The sequence below is a fragment of the Echinops telfairi genome, unplaced genomic scaffold (assembly GCF_000313985.2).
Source record: "Echinops telfairi isolate 266 unplaced genomic scaffold, ASM31398v2 ScPeMD7_5868;HRSCAF=6743_0, whole genome shotgun sequence".
NCBI lineage: Eukaryota > Metazoa > Chordata > Mammalia > Afrosoricida > Tenrecidae > Echinops > Echinops telfairi.
The window spans coordinates 770,499-785,962 of record NW_022109767.1 but is presented as its reverse complement, the minus strand read 5'-3'; the positions used below and the strand labels follow the sequence as shown (position 1 = coordinate 785,962).

Genomic DNA, 15,464 nt, shown 5'->3' with positions numbered 1-15,464 from the left:
GTTGGGGTGCTGGCAGCTATGACTCAAAGTTCATGGTCTTCAGTCCTTTGACATAACCAAGTGATCACAGGCATGACCTGTAAACTTTTAAAATCTACAATGATGACATCCCAGCCACAGTCGTTTCCCTGATTCTCCACTCCATAATGAGACCCTGATGAGGCAATCTACCACCAATCATGCTTTTGTGGGTTTTTCCTTTCATCTCTAATTAGACCCAACTTGAATTCATTAGGCTCTATCTTGGACGTCCCTAAATATTCCCCTTGTCTGGGTGATTGTCTTGGCCCCATCTAACGCTTCATAAAAAGACCCTGGTGGTGTAGTAGTCATGCGTTGGGCTTTTATCTGCAAGGTCGACAGTTTGAAACCACCAGGCACCCCTCAGGAGAGTTCTTACTCCTGGAAAGAGTTACAGGCTTGAACACCCACAAGGGAAACTCTATCCTATCCTAGAGGGTCACTATAAGTCAGGATGGGCTCGATGGCAGGGAGAAGTTGTTTTGTTTTTAAGGCTTAAAAAGGGGTTCTCCATCAAATATGTTTGAATTAGGGGTCTATGTTCCCCTAGAACAAAGCTCAGACTGAGACAGTTTAATTTAAAAAAAAAAAAAGGGAAGAAAGAGTAAGTTTTAGGTCTGCAGGGAAATCTTTCGTTAATGGTACCAGGAGAGTGTGTACCCCAGCCTGGTACCCAACCCTTACAAGGCCATAAGGATACCGTAAAACATTGTTGAATGGTTTCTTATATATAGTGCATCTCAAAACATAAAGAAACAAGAAATATCCTTGAAATATAAGACAGGGGAATGGAAACATTTTTAAGTTCCTATGAAGTGTGAGTCAGCCCAAAAGGCCTTCCATTAGGAGACATTAAAGTCTGGAAAAAGGAGGAGACGCATTTACAGATCCATTTGCCATTCAGTAATTTAAATAGTTGTCTGAAGAGGGCATTATGTCTCGAAATGAAACTCTCCTGCATAGGACCCATGAAGGAGATGAAAGCTCCATTAACTGTCTTTGCCAAGAGCCACCACTGCATACTCTGAGAAGTGAAATATGGGCGTTGGTCACTATCAGTCATCTCAGGAACTCGAAAGGAGAGAAAACGTACCCTGGAAAGGTTTAGTACATTGAGAGAAATATGTGGCCTTGCTATATTGCGGCCATCTGTGAGGCAAAAGACTCCTAGAGTTCTGTACTCTAAAGGGTCCAACGCCTAAGTTGTGGACCCAGAGTGTGAAAATGTGGGGAAGGGCCATTTGGCATCCAGTGATACAGTGACAGTGGTCTGGGGTTTGCCCAGTTCTGCTGAGCCTGGGGTCCTAGCCATGATCGAACATCCTGACTAATGGATGGAAAGCAGCATGTTTCAGCCCCCCTCCACCACTTTGGGCAGAGGTTTTCAACTCACTGCCATCAAGTTGATTCCAAGCCCATAGTAACCTTATAGGACAAGGTTAAATTGCCCTTGTGGGTTTGAATCTGTAACTATTGACAGGTATAAAAAAGCCTTACCTTTCTGTGGAGGAGCGACTGGTGGATTTGAACTGTTACTCTAGTGTTTAGCAGTCCACGATACCACAAGGAGCATGAGGGCAGTGCCTTCTATGCAGCCCACAAATTTTCATTTCTGTTCACTTAGTTGATGCAAGGGGATCAAGTAGCCCAAGGGGCTGACAGACTTCCTCGAGGACCTTCGCAGCTGGCAAAGGCCTGAAGCCAGGAAAAGGCATCTCTGCTGCAGTTGAAGCATGCGCTACAGTTTATGTTTGGCTCTATCCAGGACAAAGGTGGGCTGGGCAGTTGTGGTTGTATGTGTTGCTGCCATGACCCAAGGTATAATAGGCAGTGGGTACGAAGGGTCACAGGCTCCTAGTTGTTGAGGGCCTTCTCTCCCAACAGAGCCCACCATGTGATCAACAATTTCCCTACTTTACTGATATCTGACAACAGTACAAAGGACAGTTCCTTGTGTCACAAAGCAATTAGCAAGGTATAGACTCCGTGGGTGGCTCAGAGACTCCAGGAGGTGTCAGAGGAAGTTGTTAAACTCCTACAGTGAAAGAGTCTCTGTGGAGACTGGCAGGAACCTTGGTGTGTAACAGTGACACATTGGGATGCTAACTGCAAGGTCAGCAGTTCCAAACCCACTGCTCCACAGGAGGAAGCCAGTGGTTTCAACTCCTGGAAAGAGTTTCAGCCTCTGAAACATAAGAGTTAAGTAAAACTCACATGGAGACTGTGTTGCTTTCAGAAGCCAGGACTGGTGTGCTGTCACTGTGCTAAGCAAATCTCCTTAGAGTTTTATTAATGGAGTGATTATTTTGCCCTGGAGAAGGTGGGAGGAATGAAGAGTTCCATCTGCAAAGATGGCATTTTAAAGGTGTCTCACTGAAAATTCACTGGCTAGCCTGTGCCAACTCATAGCAGTTCTATAGTAGCGAACTTCCTCTGGGTTTTACCAGGCATAAGGCTCACGTAGCTTGCCTTGGAGGTTGTAAGGTCTGTGTTGAGTGGCGAAAAATCACGAAAGTCCTTTCACATGCAAAGCCAAAGTGCAAAATAATTACCAAACTGAGCACTGAGTAGATTACATCTCTTTAAAATGATAACAGAAGTGGCTCTGAAAAGAGCCTTTGGGTAAGTAAAACAAAAGCTGCTCACTTGGCGCTGGTGTACTTGGTGACGGCCTTGGTGCCTTCGGACACGGCGTGCTTGGCCAGCTCCCCGGGCAGCAGCAGGCGCACGGCCGTCTGGATCTCCCGCGACGTGATGGTCGAGCGCTTGTTGTAATGCGCCAGGCGGGACGCCTCGCCGGCGATGCGCTCGAAGATGTCGTTGACGAACGAGTTCATGATGCCCATGGCCTTGGACGAGATGCCCGTGTCGGGGTGGACCTGCTTCAGCACCTTGTACACGTACACCGAGTAGCTCTCCTTGCGGCTGCGCTTGCGCTTCTTGCCGTCCTTCTTCTGCGCCTTGGTCACCGCCTTCTTGGAGCCCTTCTTCGGGGCGGGCGCAGACTTGGATGGCTCGGGCATAATGAAGAAAATCTACAAGTTGGCAGAAAAAGTTTCAAAAATGATACGGACAGCTAACGGTCTCATCCTTTATAAGCCTTGTAGGCAAATGAGGTCTGGAACTGTAATCTGATCTGATGCGAAAAAACGTTGTGTTCTAAAATATGTAAATTTACTTCTTACGCATCTCTTTTCTTATTGGTTGGCTATGATTTTAACCAATCCGAGCACGCCTTCTACAAGTCCACCTAACACTATAACAGGCTCCTTATTGCTCCACTGCAAACCTCCCATCTGTGCTTTCTCCTCTATCTGTGCATTGCTTGTTGCTGCCACACCAACATGTCTGGACGCGGAAAGCAGGGCGGCAAGGCTCGCGCCAAGGCCAAGACGCGGTCGTCCCGCGCCGGGCTCCAGTTCCCGGTGGGCCGCGTGCACCGCCTGCTCCGCAAGGGCAACTACTCGGAGCGGGTCGGGGCGGGCGCGCCCGTGTACCTGGCGGCCGTGCTGGAGTACCTGACAGCCGAGATCCTGGAGCTGGCGGGCAACGCGGCCCGCGACAACAAGAAGACGCGCATCATCCCGCGCCACCTGCAGCTGGCCATCCGCAACGACGAGGAGCTCAACAAGCTGCTGGGCAAGGTCACCATCGCGCAGGGCGGCGTCCTGCCCAACATCCAGGCCGTGCTGCTGCCCAAGAAGACCGAGAGTCACCACAAGGCCAAGGGCAAGTAAATGCCATATAGCCCACTCGTGTAAGCCTAAGAAATCAAAGGCTCTTTTCAGAGCCACCCACATTTTCTGAAAAGTGCTGAAATACATTTCAATTTTAGATGTCCTACAAAGGTGTTTTTTCCTTCATGTTAAGACAATCGCTGGAGCTGCCATCCCTTCAATGGGAATCACTACATCTTTGACACTTGTTACATTTCATGAGCCACAGCGGAATGATGGAAAACTAGTTTCTATATTTTAAGGAGGAATTAATTAGAGCATTTATGAAAGTCCTAAAATAACCAGGTCGGTAATGGAACAACTTCCAACTCTGTTAGAGCATATGGACTACATAAATACTTCCAAATGAACCTTGTATTCTGTATATCTGCATATATATAAACGCATACTGGTGGAGTATACGTGTGTACTGTATTCACAGCAGTAAAATGCCAGAAAAAAAATGAGAACAAAGAAGTAGAGTTGACCAATAACATTGCAGCGCGGGCCTTTTAAATTTGAGGCTGATGGCAAAGCGACCAATGGGGTGAGGGACGTTTTCATTTTAATTTTAGAATGCTCTTGCTATGTACCTTAAAGACAAGACAATAAATGAAGTACATCAAAATAAAGCTGAAGTAAAATCTCCCTTTTATGTACTAAATTTAAAAGTGAAATGAGCGGCAAAGAAAATGTTATATTCAGTGTCAAATCGAAAGCCAATCACATTTCTCCTGACATCTTCAGAACCAATTACATCACAGGGCGGGATTACGAACGGTGCTGACCTTTTCCTATAAGTAGGGTCCGAAACTGTTCTGTGCTGCTCTCCTGTGTCCCCTTCACTCTAGCTGTAGTTATGGCTCGCACCAAGCAGACGGCTCGCAAGTCCACCGGCGGCAAGGCGCCGCGCAAGCAGCTGGCCACCAAGGCGGCCCGCAAGAGCGCGCCGGCCACGGGCGGCGTGAAGAAGCCCCACCGCTACCGGCCAGGCACCGTGGCCCTGCGCGAGATCCGGCGCTACCAGAAGTCGACGGAGCTGCTGATCCGCAAGCTGCCTTTCCAGCGGCTGGCGCGCGAGATCGCGCAGGACTTCAAGACGGACCTGCGCTTCCAGAGCTCGGCCGTCATGGCGCTGCAGGAGGCCAGCGAGGCCTACCTGGTGGGGCTCTTCGAGGACACCAACCTGTGCGCCATCCACGCCAAGCGGGTCACCATCATGCCCAAGGACATCCAGCTGGCTCGCCGCATCCGCGGGGAGAGGGCATAAGTTCAGCCAATTAACCTCACTGAAAAAAGGCTCTTTTCAGAGCCACCCATCTTGTCTGAAAAAGGTGTTGTAATACAGTCACTTAAATATTCATTGTAAGTACAAACTTAGGACTTGCGCGGCATGCCATAGTTTTAGAGGTGCATTTTTCCCGTTTCTTAATATATTGACTGCCATGTGCCTGTATCTTCTGGTCTTGCTTTCACATCCTTTTCAGTGATTATTCAATACCCCTGTCCAAAGGAAGAGTGCCTACATTATTTGGGAGACCAATAATCAAGATTGCTTAAACCCCTACTACAGTTGTGCCACAGAAATGGCTTTGTGATCTCCACTCTAGCAAGCCCTGGGTGCTGCTTGGGAGTAGATAGCAATTGTAGAAGACAAAACAACGGAGAGTGCTAAGGAGCCAGCCTCCACTTCTGCTTACAGCTATTAGTCTTCATCCTGTTGACTTTGTTTTCCCAAAGGTGAAGTCAGGATTCAGCAAATGCAAAATATACTTAATGTCTGAGCTGAATTTCACAATGAATGGCAATTACTGTGTTACTATATACAGTCAAAACAATCAAGAAACCAGTACTACCCGACCATTGAACCAAGAAATGTTAAATGATAAAGTAGCTGAACTTTTTACAATAAGATTTTAATCTTTTATCTTCCCTCAGTTAACAGAACAAAGCATGTGTTCTCATAATTGTTGAGTGGCCTGTTATCTATAGGGGTCATGTCATCACTGTGTTTTCTTTCTGGAAAACAAGCCATGAGTATATAGATATACATGTATTCATGATTATGTAGACTCATATACATTCACATATATCCTGATATATAAATGTCTAAGAAAGTTCACAGCCTAATTGCTTGGTCTCTTACTGTGCTCATTGTATTAGAGTTTGAATTCAGAGCTCAAAATCTACAGAAGGCTATGCTTGATAGGGAAATCCCTAAATCCATTTTCAGCCTCCATTGAATTCTTTCTGACCATTAACCAGCCATGTGAAAAGCTTTCCCCTCAAGCAGTGTGTTAGTGGATTACGAACACTTCCCTAGCCAATGCAGGGTGGGGCAGTTTAGTCTTTCCACACTTAGCTGGGTTTGCCCTTGGAATATGAGAGCTACCAGGGTGCTCACGGACACGGAATCCTGGCAGCGTAGTGATTAGGCTGCTAACTTCAAAGTCGGCAGTTTGGAAACACCAGCCAGTCCAGGGAAGAAAGATCAAGCTTTCTACTCTGGTAAAGAGTGACGGTCTCACAAACTCACAGGGCTAGTTTTACCATGTCCTATAGGGTCCCCATGAATCAGCAGTTAGTTGGATTTTGTGGGGGTTTTTTGCTCCCCACCACCACCACTAACATCATTAGCCAGATAGTAAGTAGATACTTTAACTTTTAACTCTTTCTAAGCTCCAAAGTAATTGGCCTGATTTTTCCATCTCAGTATTAATTTTTACCTGGCTTCCCAAAAGAGCAAATTCTTTTGTTTTTGTTGTTGTTGTTGTTGTTGTTCATAAAATGCTTTTCCATTTATACTTTGTTTTGTTTTGTGTTTGTATTTTATAAACCAAAGATTGCATGTCATATTGCGCAAAAGTTTACTTAAAAACGAAGTGAAAAAACACTGCCATCTAATAATGACAACTCATAGCCTCCCTCTAGGGCAGGGTAGAACCACGTTTGAGTTTCAGAGACTCTACCCTTTAAAAAAAAAACCTCACGTTTTAAATCATTTTATTGGGGGCTCGTACAGTTCTTATCACAAGCCATCCATCCATCCATTGTGTCAGCACATTTGTACATTTGTTGCCATCATCATTCTCAAAACATTTGCCTTCTACTTGAGCCCCATTTTTAACTCTTTATAGGGATAAAAAGCCTCCTCTTTCTCCTGAAGAGAAGCTAATGGTTTCAAACTTTGGACCTTGTGGTGAGTAGCCAAACTCATAACCACTACTCCAACAGGCTCCTTTGAGGTTTATTTTGGGAGTCATTCCATTGCTGTAAGACTCAGTTTTGGATTTCCTCCCCCAAAGCAACTGTACTATAGGACAAAACATTAGCACAGAATTTGATTGACCTGCCTGCCATGGAACAATTCCAACTCCAAGAATTTTTTAAGCTATTTCTCTTTTCCTGACTTGCTAAGTAATGATTCATTTGACGGCACCCTCCTAGTCCTGGAACATGATTTATTTTTTAAATGTTCACAGTGCTTCTTTCTGATTTGAGTCCAGTGTGTACAACTGGGTTTCTTAGAAATGCAAGAAATATCTGCTTTATTACAAAGCCAATGCTATCAAGATTGGAGAGTGTGGGGAGGATTCTCTAATTCAGAGGAAAAAATCAAACTCCTAGAGCTGTGCTGTGTATATCCGGAGCCTCATGTGAATCTGTGCTATTGGAAAACAGCAGCACCTAATGATAGCTTCCCACCCTTTGTGTTTATGACAATGGCCTGCTGGAAATGATCATCCTTCTCCATCTGACCAAGGCAAGACTTACATGGCAGGTGACATTCAAAGGCATGACATATGTAAAAATAAAGCAGTTTGAAATTGGAGCCTAAGTTCCAGTTTCAAGTGCCAATATGAGTCTAAGAATCCAGATTACATTGTAAAGCTGTTTTCTTTCCTGTGGGAGTAAGATGGTTCAGCCAAACCTCCTATCTGGTTGGCAGTAGCTGGCAGTAACTTCACATCCCCTCTTTCATATGCTGTCCCCTCGCCAATAAAGCTGTCTTTTACCAGCCTTTCCTGGAGCCTTGATACTGACCTATCTTTGACACTGACTAAAACATGCCCTGAAAGAGGCATTCTTTTTCTCTGGCAGGTTAGGATATTACGATCTATTTTTAAAAGGGTTTTTCTAATGTGGTCAAACAGATGTAAGGTTTGGATGCACAGTATTCTAAATAAATCAACTAATATTAATAGCAGGTTACTACCTAAAATATGTCCTACCATTGTCCTATGACCACCCTGTACAAAACTGAAAAGTATTAACCTTGTAATTATATGCATAGGATCTCAAATATGTTACCTGCCGATCTGTGCTAAATCCCCACTAAGCTATTCTGCTTTTGAGTCCACTAATTGCCTTTCACTCAAATAGGATTTTAGTACTTTTAGCTCCGCCTCCAACTGTGCAAAAATGTTTTCTTGCTCATTGTCCAGCAGAGAGGCCGTCTTCACTCTGTGCATTTGGATGTCTGGGGGGTTGGGGAGGGGTGGTTTGGGGAGAGTCCAGACTTTCATATGCCTCAATAAACTGGTGTCGATTTTACTTAAACAAACTCCATGATGTTGTTCTCTGACAGGTCCATCAATGTGGTTTACCTGTGACACAGATCTTCCAAATCCCATTCTTTGCTTCTTCAATTCTTTGTCCTCGCTGTCACGTTGAGAGCTAGTAAGTGTCTAACCCAAGCCATGGTATTTTCAATCACCTAGCATGCATGAGAAAGTTGGACCATGGATCAAGAAGGTCTGAGAATCAATGCCTTTGAGTTAGGGTGCTGACAAAGAATACCGAATAAACGAAGACAGGCAGAAGAATCATCAAATCTGTCTCGGAAGAAGTAGGGCCAGAATGCTCAGGAGAAGCAAAGATCTGAGGACTCCCGATTTGGAACATATCATCAGAGGCAAACAGCCGCTGGAGAAGGAGTTTGTGCTTACTAAAGTGCATGTGTGCCAAAGAGACAGGATCTGAAGAATGAGGGGAGCAAGAGGAGAAAAAAAGAAAAGAAAAAAACAGTGCAAAAGGATATTGTTGTTGATTTCAGTTCTTGAGGAAATCCGAATCGTTTATGCCCACGTCAGCCCATTGCTTCTCTGGCTAGGAGTCCTGGTAGCATAGTGGCTGCATGTTGAACTGCTAACCACAGGTCAGCAGCTACTCCACAGGAGAAAGATGAGGGTTTCTGGTCCCATAAAGCAACAGTTCTCAACCTGTGGGTCACGACCCCTTTGGGAATCAAACCACCTTTTCACAAGGGTCGGCCGATTCATCACAGTACCAAAATGACAGTGATGAAGTAGCAATGAAAATAATTTTATGGTTGGGGGGGCTCACCACAACATAAGGAACTGTGTGAAAGGGTCAAGGCATTAGGAAGGGTGAGACCCACTGTGTAAAGAATTATAGACTGAAATCCACAGGGGCAGTTTTTCCCAGTCCTATGGAGTCACTATGAACTGGACTTGACAGTACCAGTTGGTTTGGGTTTGGAGTTTTGCATACTTTAAAGGAGCCCTAGCACCAGGCTTCCAGTCACAAGGTTGACAGTTCAACTTGTAAGATGCTCCAAGGGAGAATGATGGAGCTATCTTCTTTCCTAATGATCTTGGAAATCACAAGCAGTTCTATTCAATGTCAGAGAATTTTTGTATACTCTGAGTGTCCGTCGAAGAAAATGTTTTCCCTAATTCTGAGATGCTTGCATGTATCTATTACAACAGTCCTCCTCCCCACACTATTGAAATAAGTCATTTTCCTTTCCCACTTTTTCTTTTGGAATAAAGCTTCTTATAACAGAACTTACATGTGATTTTTATTAGCTAGCTACCTATAGAAAATCATGCAAGCAACATATGTAAATTAAGAGGGTTTTTTTTTTCTTTCAGTAACCCTAATAGGACATAGGGCAGTTGAAATTACTTTCGTAAATGTTTAAAATGCTATAATATAATCAACATAAAAACATAGTCAATGCAATATTTTACATGCATGTGTAGAGAGTGGCTTGAAAATTGGATGTATATTTTATTCAATGAGGTTCTAAATTCATATTGAACATACTTCCTATATACATGTAGGTTTCATAACCTTCATAGTAGAACATGTAAATTCATAGGCCCAAGTTGTGCAAACATGAATAAAAGTTTTTAGATATAAATGAGTTAAAATCACACAAAACCATAAATTCCGGTTCCCAGCAGTGCCAGGGTACAGCAAGTGTGCCTGGACTATCGTTTTAGGATAAAAAAGAGACCCTTTTTCAAATATAATTTGAAGAGAACGTTTATTAAGTCTTAAAACAGACAAAGACAGCATAAAGTCACAGACATATTATCTGGATAAGTGAGGTAGGTCACCAAAAAGTGGTTAAAATGGACCCAAGAATTCGCCAGGGGGAAGCAAGATAAATAGGGCATGGAGGATGGGAGGTGTCAGAGCAAAGGACACTCACCAAAGCATGAGCGGTGGCAGATCAATACATCACAATTACAGGTGAGACTGCAGAAGCAGGGATGGGACAAGGATTGCGACACATGTATCATTCAATAAAAGAGTTCACATGATTGGCCCAGGGCCTTCCAACCAAAGCCATCAAAGTATGATTGATAAAGTATGATTCATGACTAAGCAAACCCAATTCAATGAGCTCCATCAAGGACACACCTAGGCAAGCCCCTAAGAGAGACTGCCCTTCCCTGGGCTGGCCACAGTGGACTGGAGGAAGTCCATTCTCCAAGGCACTCCACCTGAGAGCAAGATTATCGAAATTCCTGCTTAACGAACTGAAAGCATTCAATGAATGTTTATGTGGGAACTCTGCAAATGGATTTTGGGCCTTTTCCCACACCAGAGTACTCACCCTGTAAGCTCAAATACACTACCATCTAGGACAACACAATTGGGAGAAGGATGCTACGGACTGCCATGTCAATTGGAGGTTCCCCTCAGCTGCTGTCAAATCTCGTGGCAACATCATGTGTGCAGAGAGCTGCTTCACAAGGTTTCCAAGGCTTTTGAGAAGATCTGACCCCTATGCTTGTCTGTCTCAGAGTGGGTCTGAGCTACCAAATGTTCCCGTATTTGTACTTGTTTTATGGTAGAAAAGAGACCAAAATCTCAAATGTAATTGAAGGTGAGTCTTTATGAAGCGTTAAACAGCACAAACACAACACAAAGACAAAGAGATGATCGGGATGAGAGAGGCCATTACTCACAATGACATTTGAGGATTCATACACACACCAGTGTTTACATAAGCCACGTAACACAAAGGAAAGAGTCACAACTTCATCATTGACTGCAGAACAAAAAACACAGTTACAGGTGGGCCCACAGAAGTGGGAATGGAACCAGACTGGAAAATTTACCAAATGTTAGGCAGGAGAGTTTACACAGTTGGCACACGGCCTTCTGCCCAAAGCAGTCAGGGCCCAACTGTTAGAGCAGACAGGACTCATGTCCTTGAGGCCACCGGCACTGGACTTTCCATCTAGGACACACCCTCAGGGAGACGGCCCCTGCCCGGGCTGGCTGGAGTGGAATGGAAGTCATTGATTTCCCAAAGCTCTTTGCCTGAGGACAAGACTATTGTCATCCCTAGTTGATGGTAAGAAAGGATTCAATCAAGCTTCCATCCACGCTGGGACTCTGCAAGTGGAATTTGGGTTTTCACGGCCATCGCCTTCTGCAATTGGGGTGCTTCAAATTGAAACTCGATTGCATGCAACACAACCAAACAAGCTCCCATTTTCAGTCGAGTTCATTGGGATTCAACTTGGACACAACTGCCCTCCACTTGGAATCAACTGCCCTCCAGGCACTGTAGGCAAAGCACTGGGTGGCTAAAGCTGCAGGAGAAACTTGAACCTGCTCCATAAGCACCCGCTCCCAAGAAGATGGATAGTTTGGGAAACCCTGTGGATCACGATGAGTGGAATTCACCTGGATGGCAGTGGGAATTGGGGATCAGGGTGCTTAATAAGCGGCAGTATTCCAAGGCTGTAATGTTTATGGAAACAGGCTACCACAGCTTCTCTTCTCCAGGCCCCAGAAGTGCTGGTGAATGAAAACTGCCTGCTTTTCTGTTAGCAGTTACTAAACCACTGCACCAGCAGGGTAACCCCCTAAATTAGAGAAGATTCTTGTAAATGCAATCATGTCAATTTAGCACTGACTTCCAAAACAAAAGAATCTAAATCCTAAGGGATCTGGATTATGAACTCAGGTGGCAAACTGATGGAAAGGGACATTGCAAGGGCCAATCTCCAAGGCAGGGAGATGGGGTTCACAAATACTATCCTGGAACACTGGGTTCAATGGTTGAGCCAAATTTTATCTTGTGTTGTCAAATCCCTTTCTGATATATAGAACAACTTTTTCTTTTAAAAAAGTGTAAGAAACTAGCCTTAAAAAAGAAAGCAAAAGCCACAAAACAAAAAATCACCTCCAACGGGGAGCTAGAAGTCTATAGGGCAGTGGTTCTCAACCTTCCTCATGCCTCTACCCTTTCTTACAGTTCCTCATATTGTGGTGACCACCAAACCATAAAATTATTTTCATTGCTGCTTCATCAATGTAATTTTGCTACTGTTATGAATCAGGTGACCGCTGTGAAAAAGTGGTTCGACCCCCAAAGGGATCATGACCCACAGGTTGAGAAGCGCTGCTTTTAAGCAAAGGGTACCTTACAAACCTAATTTGGGAACAACCTTACCAGCTTACACACTCATTTTGCACAATAGATTTCCAGTCTCTCCTGTACAGCTAGAGGACCCCTACTGGCATAGTTGATTGGCAGCTAATTGGAAGGTCAGTAGTTTGAATCCATCTTGCTCAGAGGGAGACCTTTAAGGCTTTCTACTCCCAGCATAATCTCCACGATGAGTTTTTGTTTCCACTCTCTCCAGAGCCGCTGAGCTTATCTCACAAACCACCTGCTCTTGAATGAAGTGCACACGTTTCTCAGGAAGGAGAAAAGCAAGATATTCCTTTATGTGTTAATGCAGGGCAAATATAATTTCATTTAGTAACATGCTTACCATGTGCAAATATCCTAAACTAAATAACAAAAGTAACTTAATAGGTACATTCTTCCCTCTTGCTACACAGTTTCGTTTTATAAAACACACTTAAGGCAAACTGCAGAGAACTGAAACTGTGAACAGAAACACAAAAGAACCTTTGTCGCCTACATGCAAAAAAGGGCATTGTGGGCGGGGATTAAATATGCTGCCTGTCCCGCCTTCTTACTGCGGCTTCGTTTGTAGTTCCCAACAAGGTCCCCTGAGGTACTATAAATAAGAAGCTCGGCCTTTCCTCCCTACTCACTTAGCATTTGCAAGATGTCCGGTCGCGGCAAAGGCGGGAAGGGCCTGGGCAAAGGGGGCGCCAAGCGGCACCGCAAGGTGCTCCGCGACAACATCCAGGGCATCACCAAGCCCGCCATCCGCCGCCTGGCTCGGCGCGGCGGCGTCAAGCGCATCTCGGGGCTCATCTACGAGGAGACGCGCGGCGTCCTCAAGGTGTTCCTGGAGAACGTGATCCGCGACGCCGTCACCTACACGGAGCACGCCAAGCGCAAGACGGTCACGGCCATGGACGTGGTCTACGCGCTCAAGCGCCAGGGCCGCACCCTCTACGGCTTCGGCGGCTAAACGTAATTTACGGGGCATCGCTTCTGCAAACACAAAGGCCCTTTTCAGGGCCACCTATCCACTCATGAGAGAGCTAACTCTTCGACATTGTCGTTATTTCAACTGTATCTATTCTGATGACTCCACATTAGGTTAATTCCTAAATGGTATATTGGGCAGTGCTGGAGTTTTTTTAATCTGGCAGATCAGTGTCCAGCGGTAAACCTTTTGTGGACTCAAATGAGTATAGAGAAATAAACATGCAGTTGTATAACAAACTGCATCAGAACATGGAAAAAGGGACATTGCAGTCATTGTAATTGGCTTTCACACACACACACACCCCACTCTTGTTCATGTCCCCAACCTGTCCTTGTAGTTTTCAAATTCTTAGTGGAACTCAGCCCCTCTTTCCTGCTTTATGATGTCAAGTGTTTCCTGAGATTGCTGAGCCTGAATTCTTTGTCTCAGGCGTAGCTTCAACTGTATATTCCCGAGTTTGTCCATTCTTCCAGAAAGGGTTTTTGATTGTTTCTACCTTTATCATATTATAAAGGCTGCTGCAGTAGACATGCATGTGCATGTGTCTGCTGTGTTATTTCTCTGTAGTGTACACTAGATAAAGAGATTGCAGGATCATATATTTCTATTCACATTTGGTTAAGGATGCACCATACTAATTACCATAGCGGCTGAGCAATTCTGTAAGCCCACCAGGGATGTATGAGGGTTCCAATCTTCTACATCTCCAGCATTCATTAGTTTTATTTTCAGGAGTTTTGTTAATTTTGCTAAAAGTGTGTGAGGTGGAATCTCATTTTCATTTGTATTTCTCTTATCGCTGATGAACATGAACATGACTGTCGGTGCTGGAGCTTTTACATGCCTGGCAACCCTTGTTTGACTGCCAGGTTACCAAATCCTCCATGAGGTTCTCAGTAGCTGCACTTTCTAGGGTGGAGGAGTGTTCCATGAAGCGACCTTTTTCACTGAAATAACATCCCCCAACCCCTCTTTGGTTAGCAGTCTTTTGCATCCTTACATTCACATGAATACAAGCCAGTAAGGTCAACATTTTCCCTAGTGCAATATAGTAAGTGTCCAAGTCACCCTACAAGTAAAAGACTGCCCAGGCCGGCACCTGACAATCATTGCAACACTTGAGATCATTGTTGTAAGCACTGTCAAGTCATCTCATTCAGGATCTTCCTCCTTTTCAATGTAGTCGTACTCCAAGGACCGATACCTCCTTGATATGACCAACGTATGTGAGGCTTCTAATGAACAGTCTCGCTATATCTCTAAATCATCCGCTCAGTTAATCTGACAGTCCATGGTATATTCCGTTTTCTTTGATGCCAAAATTCAAAGGCATCAATCCTGTCTTATCTACGTGCATTAAATTAAAATGCAGCAATTGAAAATGCCCTGGCTTGGATCAGGTGTACCCTCATTAGTCCTCAAAGTGATACAATATTTATTTTTTATATCTTATTTTTAATTTCAAAGAGGCATTTTTGCAGATTTGCCCAAATATTTTGAGAATGATGAGGCCAATGAATGTACAAATGTGCTTTATACAATTGATGTATGTATGGACGTGATAAGAGTTGTATGAGCCCCTAATAAAATTATTTAAAAGGGAGGGGGGGCGCGAGTGTTTTAGAAAAGTAACTCTAAAGTACGTTCTCTTTCAAGCACCCTCTATTCCGTGTATCCAAACAGGAGAAATATACAAGAATGTTCGAAGAAAAGAATTACCAGATTTGTAGATCAAGCTTTAAAGCAGGAAACGTTAACAAAGAAACCAGTGTGTAGCCAATCTTTTTTTTTTTTTTTTTAGCCAATTCTTTTCAAAGGAGGACGGGATTGTTCATTTCGTAAGTTTAACGAATCAGAAACTCACATTCAAAGGATAAACCAATCATAAACTACTTCCGCACTTCCGGAAGTTAGCGAAGAATGGGTAAATTTCCCACAATCCAATCAGAGCTCTCCTCTTACAATATAAAGAGAAAGGGAGAAAGCCTAGGACTGAAGTGCTCTTGCTCTGCAGGTGGAAGATGGCTCGCACCAAGCAGAC

The 15,464-nt window shown here is 44.3% G+C and overlaps 3 protein-coding genes across 4 annotated transcripts in view; 2 read left to right on the top strand and 1 right to left on the bottom strand.

Annotated features, from left to right (window-relative positions):
• Positions 1–13,402, top strand: part of LOC101637994 (histone H3) — a 145,646-nt gene extending 132,244 nt beyond the window's left edge. Inside the window, exons 4-5 of one of the 2 annotated variants that reach the window (XM_004712485.2) lie at positions 4,595–4,947; positions 13,091–13,402. In XM_004712485.2, the coding sequence (XP_004712542.2) occupies positions 4,595–4,947; positions 13,091–13,402 (665 nt within the window). Of the gene's footprint in view, positions 1–3,365; positions 3,631–4,594; positions 5,008–13,090 lie in introns of those variants that run through there. The other variant, XM_030887185.2, reaches the window with a different exon arrangement.
• The window catches only part of LOC101640403 (histone H2B type 1-N-like), a 91,029-nt gene that overhangs the window by 35,657 nt on the left and 39,908 nt on the right, over positions 1–15,464 (top strand). The window lies entirely within an intron of this gene.
• Positions 2,664–3,109, bottom strand: LOC101638942 (histone H2B type 1-K). The gene has a single exon (XM_004712488.2). It carries the CDS (start codon positions 3,042–3,044, stop codon positions 2,664–2,666), a length of 381 nt encoding a protein of 126 aa, XP_004712545.1. The 5' UTR covers positions 3,045–3,109.

Coding starts and splice junctions, on each gene's coding strand:
- LOC101638942 (XM_004712488.2), bottom strand. CDS start 3,044: ATGCCCGAGCCATCCAAGTCTGCGCCCGCCCCGAAGAAGGGCTCCAAG.